The sequence below is a fragment of the Aspergillus luchuensis genome, chromosome 6 (genome assembly GCF_016861625.1).
Source record: "Aspergillus luchuensis IFO 4308 DNA, chromosome 6, nearly complete sequence".
Taxonomy (NCBI): domain Eukaryota; kingdom Fungi; phylum Ascomycota; class Eurotiomycetes; order Eurotiales; family Aspergillaceae; genus Aspergillus; species Aspergillus luchuensis.
Genome location: NC_054854.1, coordinates 218,811 through 230,401, shown reverse-complemented (window position 1 = coordinate 230,401; position 11,591 = coordinate 218,811). Strand labels below are relative to the sequence as shown.

The window sequence follows — 11,591 nt, the reverse complement described above, 5'->3', positions numbered from 1 at the left end:
GCCGCTGCCACCCACAAAAAAGGAAGAACCCTCTCAGAAGAGAAAAAAGGGCGAGAAGGAAAAAGCATAAGGTAGTCTATCTATGAAGTTGAGAGCTTGAAGTGCAATTTGTCTCATGATAGTTAATCTATTTGATTTGTGACAGTGCCCGGGCGAGTGATGCCGCAGTTTAGTAGTCATGTGAGTGCCCCAACTGCCTGGATCGTTATTTTCTTTTTGATTAAGCAATAGCTAATCTAGCAGCACACACTGTGCTCCTACTATCTGGTAATAAATTTCCAGAGGCAATTCAGCCTCATTCCCCGGTATCCAAGCAGATAAGCAGAACGCCACCGCAATGGGAGATCACATGCAGCACTGGTTATGGCACGCAAGGAACACCGCCAAATCTGATATGTCTCCGGAGAACCGCACCATCCTAATGCGCTTCGTCCGATATTATGCTCCTTTTGCAGGTCAGCCACAGGAAGCAAGTGGATATATCGGAATCATGCATACACCGACCAAGAGATGATGAATCCCGCAAGTTGAGCCACAGTCCGTGGTCCGCCCCTGAATGCTATATAATGCCCCACGATATCGCACATCCACCTTTCATCTCATCTTCATCTTCACCATTCTAGTTCAAACACCACGCGCTTGAACAATCATTATGGAGTGCTCAACAACCTGGATCAACTCAACCACCGTCAACGAGATCGACGTCCGCAACTCCGGCGCGTTCACAACCCTACCGGTGCGGATCAGCAAATACAGTGAAATCGCCATCACTGCCGCGCAAAAGCTCGCTTGTATCTGGGATGCTATTCGCTGTGGCAGTGTGTCATCCCGCCCAGTTAATGTTGGAAGAAACCTGCTTTCCTTGGTGGTCCCGGAGGCATTGCCAGATAGAATGGCAACGGCTGTGAAGTTGATTGAATTGGGCCACTTGTGTGATGGTAAGTGCCATCCTCATTCCTATTGCACACAACTAATAAAGTATTACAGCATTTTCCGAACAATTGGACTCCCAGAGCAGGGCAGAAATCTACAACATGCTGACCCGATGCATGGATCGGTGCTCTGTCGCTTCAGCTTCGTCGTGCTCTTGTCCTAGTGCATGCAACAAGGAGTTTGGCGACAGACAGGCCCAGCTGCGGACACTGATCTACGAGGTGGCCACTGAGGCTATTCAGTTTGATCGAGAACAGGGTATCCTTATTCTTGAGCTTCTCGGGAAAGCTGTCGCGCCAGAACCAATGTCATTCGGATGTAGAAAGAACTCAGCGTTTAGGTACGTCGCCGACTTCCACACCTCAAGACTCCATTCTCACAGACATAGAACCTTCTGGCCCATCCTCGAGTTTGCCATAGGCATGAAACTAACCGAAATGGACCGCATCGTCCTCCGCGACATCAAGACCGTAGTGGATGAATACCACATGCTGAATGACGAGTACTGGGGTGCGAACACCACTACCACAGCATCCTACCAAACCGACTTTTGCAGAATGCCAAATCTCCCTTTTCAAGGAAAAGAAGGACTGAAAAGCAGGATCATGGACCTCGAGTTCCGCTACCGCTCTCTCCAAGCAGACATCTACGCAAAATACCCCGTCGAGTCCATGCCTCTCCGCCGCTGGATCGAAGCAGCCGGAATGGCAATGGCAGGCTACAATTACTGGCGTGCCTTATCCTCATCTGGCTCCTGCAATAGCTCATCCAGCGCCTGCTCATGCTCCCCCTCCGAATGGACACGAGTCACCACCCCGGCCTCTACCATGTCCTTCTCATCATCCCGACACACATCATACTCCGGCACCTACGAGCGCAGCGAATCCACAACCCTCACCGCCGTGACCAACTACATCAGCTCCATGCCCCCGTCTCCCTCAGTCCAGATCCTCAACATGGCCCCCTCCGCATTAAACACATGGACCCGTGCCCCACCCCCAGCAGTCAAATGCATCTCGTCTCTCATCACCTCATTGCAAAACGCAACTACAACCCTAACCGACATCACCGCCGACAACACCCACCGCTACAACCAGCCCACTGCACACGCCGTCTTCGGTACCATGCAGGCTACCAACAGCGCCTACTACACCTTCATCCAGTCGGTATCGGAGGCCCGCGCCCTGGCCAACCCTGCCCTCGCCACAGACATCCTCCTGAACGGCTTCAACCGTCTATACGCCGGACACAGCAGAGAACTTAACTGGAAGTACAACGCGTGCATCCCATCCGAGGCCGAATACCTCTCCGTCGTCGACGACACCACCGGCTCTCTATATACACTCCTCGTCAACCTCCTCCAAGCTGAGAGCTGTATCCCCTTCCACTGCAAGCCCGATCTCACGCCCCTGGCTACCTTACTCGCTCGCTTCGTCCACGTGAAGGAGGACTACCTCTCGTTCCACAACCGAGACACCCAACTGAGTAAATCCACCGATGCACGCGTGCTCTCGTACCCGGTTATTCGCCTCGCCAATATCAAACCGGACAGCCGGGCACAGATCTCCCGATACCTCTTCGAAGGCAGCAAGGAGTCCACCAAGAGCGGTGGCTGCTCCTGCGCAGCAGAAGAGAAGCGAGACCCCTGCGGTAACTCGGTGAACTATAGCTGCTTGGTTCTTCTGCTCCGCGAGTACGGAGCACTGGCCGCAACGAGGGACCTTCTCCGTGATATAGAAGATAAGATCGAGAAGGAGGTGGTGCAGGTAGAGAAGATGACGGGAGAAGTGAACCCGATGATGAGGCGGTTGATTGCTGGTTTGCGTGAGGGGTTGCTCCCTTAGCTCCCCCCCTTCCACCATTCCACATATTATCACCCTACTACACATACCATACAGCTATGAAGTACATAACCAAGAAGAAAAGAATTATAGAATCGAATATAAATATATTGACTCTATAAAAAATATATATAATATCCCCTCGAAAAAAATTCCCATCCCGAAAACTGAACATCAACTCATCCAAAAAGTAAAGTTGAAAACATGACCATTCCCGAGTAAAATTCCATCCATTGAAAGCAAAAGCCAAACCAACCAACCCAACTATCCAAATCCAAATACCAAAAAAAAGGGACCATCCAGTTCTCAATAATCATAATATCCCAATGTCGTGCAGAGAGTTGAGTGAGAAAAAGTAGAAAGAAAGAAAGATGGAATAAAAGACCAAGGACAGGATTCGAGGTTCAATATCAGTTCATATAGCAAAAGAATAAAAAAAGGTTCAAAGCGCCACGTGCAACGCAGTTCACGGGCATATCTCCCCCTTATATATTTTCATGTGGGTTTTGTGGGGTGTTTTTTTTGTTGATATCGAAATGACTTGCGAGGTAGGTAGGTAGGTAGGTATAAGGTATAGGGTAAGCGAGATAAGCGGTCACGGGTCCTTTTTTTCTTGGTATGTTGGATTTGCAGTCGTGGGGGATAGTCAGAGCGAGCATTGACTATCTATCCCTGGTTGACATTTTGCAGATTGGCGGTTTAGTTTTTGCATAAATATTGACTTTGCATGGAATGAAATGGAAAAAACTCGGGTTTTTTATCTCGTGGGTTTCTTCGCAGTGGGGTCTTTACATGACCACGCAGCCGCCACCGGGGGAGCCGGCTATATTGTATTATAATTTCGTTAGTATCATTCCCTATCACTCACCTTTTGCATTGTGCATAGCAGATGAAGAGGAGGAGGAGGCGGGCATACCGCAAGAGACAGAGTCCTTAGCAACTTGGTAGGGAGACATGATGATTGATAGTGATTTGCGTTGCAAAAAGTTTTCTTTTTGAAATGCTTGTTTTGTTTTTGTGATGAGGAGAAGAAGAAGAAGGGGAGGTTTGGGGGGTGGTTGAGGGGGTTTATATAGATGTTTTTCTTACTCTATCTTGCTTCTCCCTTGGGAGGGGGTTCTTTGATGTCTACATTGGTTCATGGTATGTGTCAATATCTGTGCTGTGGAAAAGGCATTCGGATCCGGATTCATCTGCATTTTCATGATTCAGGTAGTGCGGTTGTTTGGATTGAGGTGCATTGGGTGTGGATTCATTCATTCATCATGAAGCAGTGTCACAGGGCCAATCCTTCTAGGGATAGGTGTAGATACCATTGCAGGTACCTGATTTGATCGGAGATTGTCTAGACGATTTTCGGGCAATGCAGGAGGTAATTTGATTGGGGCGTCCCAGTCAATACTATCTATGGCTCTATTGTTCCTGGTGAGGCTAGTCCGACAGAAGCTCTATCATAACCAGGGCGGGAATGGATGAATACGAAAGGTACCGGATTGTCGCGGCACCTGCTGAGATAGACTGTCTGCATCGGGAATGGGTTTAATGCAGATGGAAGTGTTGTACATTGTGTGTAGGCAAATACAGTCATGTGGGTACATATTCAGTCTAGAGCTGAAAGACATCTTTGACTGCAGGGCACACGAATAGCTGGAGCAGACAACATTATCGGCGATGGGAATCCCGGGTTTTCGGTGCATAGTTTATCGACGGGCGGTGGCACCCAATCAGAACCAGCCGCTTAGTATTGTTCTCGAGAACAATATCAACATCAACCACACTCATCTACTACAATCAAAGAATAAATTCATGGCTAGTATCCCTAACAAAGCTATGGCAATCCGCTTATCTCGTCAAATCAAATGCAATCAAGTGTAGATTGGCTCCGTAATCTCATTCAGCGTCAACCCCTCCTTCGCCACATCCTCCTCGATCAGGAACATCAAAGGCATCTCCACCAATGTGCCCTTGACCTGGCTGAGCAGTTCTTTGACTTGCCTGACTCCCTCCGGACCCGGTGGGAAGTCATCGCGGACCACGTGCCCATACTTGTAGCGAGCAGGTCTGGACTCGTCCTCGCCATACGCCTGCTTGTCCGCGTTGTGGAAGTAGTATCCGTAGAACTCCTTGTACGTGGCCCAGTTGCGCACGGTGTCATCCGGAACCGAATGGAAGACCTTGCGGAACACTTCCGTGTTCGTCCGAGCCCGCGTGTTCCACATACTGTGCAGCGTATCCGCCAGCGGATCAGCGACGACCTGGCTCTCGGGTGACTCAAAGTCGGTGGTGTTGGGAACGCCCACGGGCTCAAAGTTGCCATCCGGTCGCTCCGGGTCCTGGGGTGGCAGCAGTCCCAAGTGCTTGCGGAACAGCTGGCGACGAAGGGAGGCGGCGAACCGGCTGGCAGTCCAGGGCTGGCCGTTCATGCGGGACTGCACAGGGGTGTAGTCCTCAATGACGATGGCGATTTCCGAGTCGTGAGTTCCCAGTTGAGAGCGATCATTCAAGTTGGCCGATCCGACAATGGCAACACGGTCGTCAGCGACCATCACCTGCATCTTGTTAGTCCTGCTTTTATACCATGTGAAGGCTAACATACCTTGGAGTGAACATAAAGCTCCTCCGTGACAAACGCATCAATCTCAGCCTCCGGAGGTCCATTCCAAGGGACATTGCGAATGTCCGGACCATTGAGCATGTAGCAGCTGCTCACACTATCCCACTGGCCAGACTTACCGCCCACCTGCTGGGCAGCCTGCTGGTACTGCTGGTAAGGCGCGGTGGTGTCGAAAGCTGCCCGAGGAGCACCGGGACCATAACTACCAGGGCCACCGGTCGCCACATCCTGCTGCTTGCGGGCATCCTCGTAATTGACGCCGCTCTGCTGTTCGGCCTGCATCAGCGGGCCACTGACATTGATGCGGTCGTAGTTACGCAGGTTATAGAACCGGATGTAGTCCATCGGGTTGAAACCCTCCTTGGCAATCATCTCCATGATACTGCTACCTCCACGGTTGATGCAGTTGTACTGGAACTCCATGATAGCGCGAGTACCAAGGGTGGACTCGTCGCTCAAGTCTCCGGCAAAGCAAGGAACGGAGGGGATCACAACAATGATCTTGAACTTCTCCCCAGCACGGGCTGCGCGCAGAATACGCTCCACAATGGCAACACCAATCTTGTTCTCCACCGGCTTCTGCGCATCGCCAGTCGCCGTGATGAAGAACTGGTTCTCAATGTAGATAAAGTGCTGACTGTTGCGAATGACCGCCGCGTACGCATCCTGAATGGAATGCTCGGTCGAGGTGCCGTTACTCCACTTCGAGCAGCTGCGCACGATCTGGCAAGTCATGTTACCACGGGGCTGACTGGCTTGACGGCCATGAGTGGAGAAACGATCCTGGTACTGATGGATCTGGCCCGCCAACTCGCCGCGCAGGACGTTGCTGTAGTCCATGAAGTTCTCACGCAGACGGCGGGGGTTGAAGCCCCTCTCAGAGTTGCCATATCCGCCTGATGCATCGTGGATACCGCGGGTCTGCGAGTGATGGATCTCCTGGCTCGGAGGAGGCGGATAGTACTGGGTCTGGCCTTGACTCTGGGCTTGGGTAGGTGTATGGCTCTGAGGCTGCTGCTGCTGCTGCTGCTGGGGATTGTACGCCTGATAAGACGTCTGCGCAGTACCTTGGGCTGGCGGGGGACCAGGAGGGGGTGGAGGGAAGGAGTCACCACTGTACGTGTAGTGCTGCTGTGGGTGAGCCGAGTACGCGGGTGGCTCCGAGCTCTGCTGTTGCCAGCTGGGCTTTTCTTGACTGCCAGTGCTTTGCGTCTGGGGCTGGCTGTAGCCGGTAGGCTGCGCAGGCTGCTGTTGCCAGCTAGGTTTCTCCTGGCTACCGGTGTTTTGCGCCTGGGGTTGGTTGTAGCTGCTGGGCTGCGCAGTCTGTTGTTGCCAGCTGGGCTTCTCTTGGCTGCTAGGGTTGGGGGAGTGACTGGCTGGGTAGCCACCCTGGGGTACCGGTGCCTGCTGCTGCCAGGTTGGTGTCGCGGGGTTAGCAGCGCTGGGAGGCTGAGTCGTAGCAACCCCGGTCTGCTGCTGCTGCCAGCTTGGGGTAGAAGAGCTGCTAGTACTAGGCGGCTGGGCACTCTGCGACGGAGCTGCCTGTTGCTGCCAGCTGGGAGCGGGAGGACCAGGGTTCGCCCCAGGCTGGGGAGACGCAGCCTGCTGTTGCCAGCTTGGTGCAGGAGGGCCGGTGGCACCAGGCTGAGGGGATGCCGGCGGCTTCTGAGCCTGACCACCCTGTTGGGGACCTTGCTGCTGAGGGCCTGAGGTGGGCCGGCCGTACAGGGACAATCTGGCGTATCTCGAGTTGTTGCGCGACTGGTACTTGGAGTCATAGATGAAGTTCCACCGCTGAACGAAGTGCTTCCTCAGATCTTCAACGACCGGACCGTGCAAGCTGACCGAGATGTCGGACCAACCCATGCGGGAAGTATCCTTCCGGTCCAGCTGGTTCTGCTCCCAGTGGGCAACATCGTGGAAGTCGCTCACTCTGGCGTTGTTGTAGTCCTGACCAGGGAAGACAATCTTGTTCAGGTCCTGGCCATGCACGTCCGCCAGTTCATGCTGGTTGGTGTCCCAACGGCCAAAGCACATATCCAGACCGCCCATAAAGGCAATGCGGCCATCAATGAGGCAAAGCTTCTCGTGGTGAGCCCAGTACAGAATGACATCCTCGTGCATGCCGTAGATGCCCTTGATAGCATCTTCGGACATCTTGGCCAGGTTTCCGGCATCGAGAGACAGGTTCTGGAGAGACGTGTGGATGGACGCCTCGAGTTCCTGGCGGTCGGGAAGATGATCGGGATGACGGAATACGGCAATGTTTTCGTGGAGGTCTTCCAGATGGTGCTTGGTGTGATGGGAGGAAACTGCAAGCCAAATCAGCGGCCGGTTCACGCAAAGGACGCAGGAAACATACGGGTCAGTGCCTGGGTCACCTCCTTGTACACAATGATGTTCACCCGGACTCCGCGCTGCGCTGCAGCCAACAGCATCCGATCCAGCCGGTACTGTTCGTGCTTCGCCGGGGGACGTCTCAGGTAAAGTTCCGGAGAAAGCCACCCTGAAATACCTTGTTAGCCTCACACCCTCCAACACGGCGGTCCCTGGGATACCTACAGTCCAGAATCCAGATATACTCCTTGGCACTCTCCAATGCCTTGGACACCGCATAGAAGTAGGCACAACCGTCCACGTGCCACTTGACCTCGTTACCCTGACGCGGGGATGCAAAGCTCCCGAAGCGGTTCTCCGTCTGCGGCTTTGGTGCGCCATACTCGGCATAGGCCTGGGGGTCGAGCGCGGTACCCAGTTTCTGTGCCACCTCATTGCCGAATTCCTCGAGCTTGCCAAACAAGCCGGAGAATTTGTCCTGCTTCTGGGGTTTCGACGGATGGGGTTGTTGTTGCTGAGGGGGAGGGTGTGGCTGGGACTGCGAGGGACCTTGGGACTGATAGGTCTGGTTCGAAGTCTGAAGAAGAGGGACGGGGCGGTTAGTACCGGAGATCGGGCCAAGTGACCAGGTACAGGCAACAACAACTTTCACATACATTGTAGTAGCTGGCGGACTGGGATTGCTGTGACTGCTGAGTCTGCTGGGAAGAGCCCTGTTGCGACTGGTGAGACTTGTAGGTCTGTTTGAGCTTCTTGAAAGTGTCACTCAGACCCCTGGAGGAGTCTCCGGAAGAAGCTCCCCGGGCGGAGTCCTGGTAATACTGGCCATAAGCCAGGTCGTCTTCGGGGCGGGTCATGATACAGTGGGACACAAAAACAAAATGGTGAGTAAAAGAAGAGGTTGAAGATAGAGGTAGTATAACAGAGAATCCTCACAGAGGATTACTTTTGAGGTGGGAGACTAGCAAACCACCCAGGGGTGAAACAGGAGCTATTAGTAGTAGAAATAGTGGGGAGGGGAGAAGAGAGGGAAGAGGGAAGAGGAGGGGATCAGCCCAGTGGAGACAGAGAAAGATGGATGGATGATGGAGGGCGCGGCTGACGGGACTGACGACGAGCCCCGCCCCTCCAAGAAGTCTCAAGTCAGTCAGTCATTCATTCATCCATTCTCACTCCAGCTGTGTGCTCCAAGGGAATCCACATTTAGGCTGCAATTTATTATTTTTATTATTTATTTTTATGAATAATCCCGACCGGGCAATCCAATGACTGTGAGTGGACTTCCCTGGTTGTTGCTTTTGCCTGGGGTCACTAGACATAGGGCAACCCCTCCATGATGGAAATTCCACGATGATCTCGATCCCAACTCATTAAGAAACTAGTCAAGTCAGTCTAGTTTGATTCGGAGATGCAGGCTGGCCGGGCTTAGAAGTGGGGAACCATTTGGCTCGAATTGTGCCGTTGATGTGGCTGTGCAGTTGCTGCCAAGTGTCTTCAACTAGTCTACTTAGTGTGATGGAGTAGGGGTTTCACTTTGTGGCGGTCAAGCCCAGACTAATACCTCCTGAGTAAGTAAGATGTTCATTCATAACTTAATTGAATACCATTATAGGAGACACTTGGGAGGAAGCAGGAATACAAGAAGAGACACGTGATGCCCACCCCGCCTGGAATGTTGTGGCTCAGGCGGATCTCTCGGCTGCCCATCCATCATCAGCCATGCATGCATCCCGACAATCATAGTTCATAGTTCCCCCCGTACGGCGGGCAATAGCGGCCATCGGGCAAATGCAATTTTTGGTGTTTACTGCCGGCAGAATTAGTATGTAACTGATTGGATCATGTAGCTTATCTAATATATCTATATTTAATATCTATATAAAGCTGTATATATACTATTAGATGATTTGCTTAGTTTTATTATATAGATAGTTACTAGTCCTGAGTATTATAAAGAGATATAAGTTTTATCTAGAATATTATATATAGATATCCTGTATAATTAAAATACAGATACAGGTATAGATATAGATATATATTAATAATTAAAAAAATAATATTATATTTATTTAGATTTATTTTATTTATAGATTTTAATTATCCGGCATTTCCTGCCTAGCCAGATAGTAAGAAGATACTGGATAATTATTATTATTTTTAATAATAATAAATTTATTATTAATAATAATAATAATTAGTATTTTTATAACATCTGGATTCTTCTTCTTGATTAAAGAATCTGAATATATTAAAAATATTAATATAATAATTATTTCTTTCTTCTTCTTTTTTTTTTATAATAATAATATTTTTATAAGAAGCTTCCAGTACAGATAATCTTTTATTAATAATAAGTATAGAAAGTTAAACTTTTTGTAAGATATTTTATATTAAATCTTAAATAATATAGCTATTACCAGTATCAGGCTATTTATAGTTAGTATAAATATTATTAAATATATTTAATAAATAATAATATTCTAGAAAAATATTTTCTGTACTAGTATAGTATCTAAAATATAGAATTAATAAATAAATTTTCTGAGATTATATCAGTAGAGTATTAATATAATTTATTCAATATATTATAATCTGGTAAGTATAAATCTGGTTATTATAAGGGTGAATGTGTTGAGATAGTGTGAAGAGTATATCTTATTCGCGAGGGTCAAATGTAGGGTCTATTTCCTTAAAATATTATTGTTAACTATCTTATCCTTTACCTGTGAATAGTTAAAGTATTTACAGGCAGCTTATGGGTTATATAATAATATTAATTAAGTCTTATAATAAGACTGTTATTAGTATAGATATTTCTTATAATAATTTAATTATGAGGATTATAAAGATTTAAATCTTTATAATTATCTTTTTTCTATAAGGCCTTAGTCCCTAAGACTACAAGTATTAGTAATAATTATAATATTTATTTATTTAGAATATTTTTTATAAGATTAATAGTCTGTACTGTTATTTATAAAAATTAGATACTATTAAAATTCTTGTTTATAAATCTTATAGAAAAAATTAAATAAAAGAAAAATTATCTATTTTTTTTATCTTACAGTATTTTTATAAAAATTTTCTTATACTGTTTCCCGCAGAGCTTTATTATAAGATATTATTATAATATTTTATTTTATTTTATATATTACTTATCTTTCTCCAGTGTTTTCTATAAATATATTTCTTATAATAATTTTTTTTATAAGTCTCTTTTAATAGAGCTTTCTGTAAGATATATAAAGTATTATTTTTTATTTATAAGATTTTATAATTTATTATAAAATCTCAGACTCCTTGCAGAGTATTTTTTAAAATTTAATATATATTAATAGTAAATTTATTTTAGAATATGAATCAGGGCTCAGAACTTAAGATTTTTAATAAAATTTTATATAAATTTTTTTTTATTTAAAATTTAATTTTTTTTTTATAATTTTTTTTCCGCCCCCCCCCTCCCCCGTGAAAATGTTTGTATATAATTTTTTTTTTATATTTTATAATAATTAGTTACTTACCTGATTAGTATGGCATGTCTTATTATATTTTATAATAACTAGTTAATTTACTAGATATAGTATATTTTATTATATATTATAATAGCCAGCTAGCCTACCAGATATAATATATTTTTTATCTTTTATAATATTATATTGATATCTCTCTTTTATACAGTTTAATAAAAATATTTATTATTTTTATTATATATAATTACTGCCTGCTCTCTCCCCCCTTTCTATAAAAGAAAAAAATAAATAATCTCTCTGCGGGTGGTTATTGTGTCTTATATAATATAATATTCTTATATAAAACTTACTTTTCTGCTGTATATTAATATATTATTATTATTATTATTAAATAAA

General features: G+C 46.7%; 2 protein-coding genes across 2 annotated transcripts; one reads left to right on the top strand and one right to left on the bottom strand.

Moving 5' to 3' along the window:
• Positions 1 to 652: 652 nt before the first annotated feature.
• Positions 653 to 2,777, top strand: AKAW2_60085A (uncharacterized protein; the record flags this gene model as incomplete). The annotated part of the gene is made up of 3 exons (XM_041692171.1): positions 653 to 938; positions 988 to 1,273; positions 1,322 to 2,777. The coding sequence occupies 3 exons, from the start codon at positions 653 to 655 to the stop codon at positions 2,775 to 2,777; spliced, it is 2,028 nt and encodes a 675-aa protein (XP_041545583.1).
• A 1,862-nt stretch (positions 2,778 to 4,639) lies between these two features.
• On the bottom strand, positions 4,640 to 8,582 carry pld2 (putative phospholipase D (PLD); the record flags this gene model as incomplete). Its single annotated transcript, XM_041692170.1, has 5 exons — positions 4,640 to 5,323; positions 5,371 to 7,700; positions 7,751 to 7,894; positions 7,951 to 8,302; positions 8,382 to 8,582. 5 exons carry the CDS (start codon positions 8,580 to 8,582, stop codon positions 4,640 to 4,642), a joined length of 3,711 nt encoding a protein of 1,236 aa, XP_041545582.1.
• Positions 8,583 to 11,591: the final 3,009 nt, after the last annotated feature.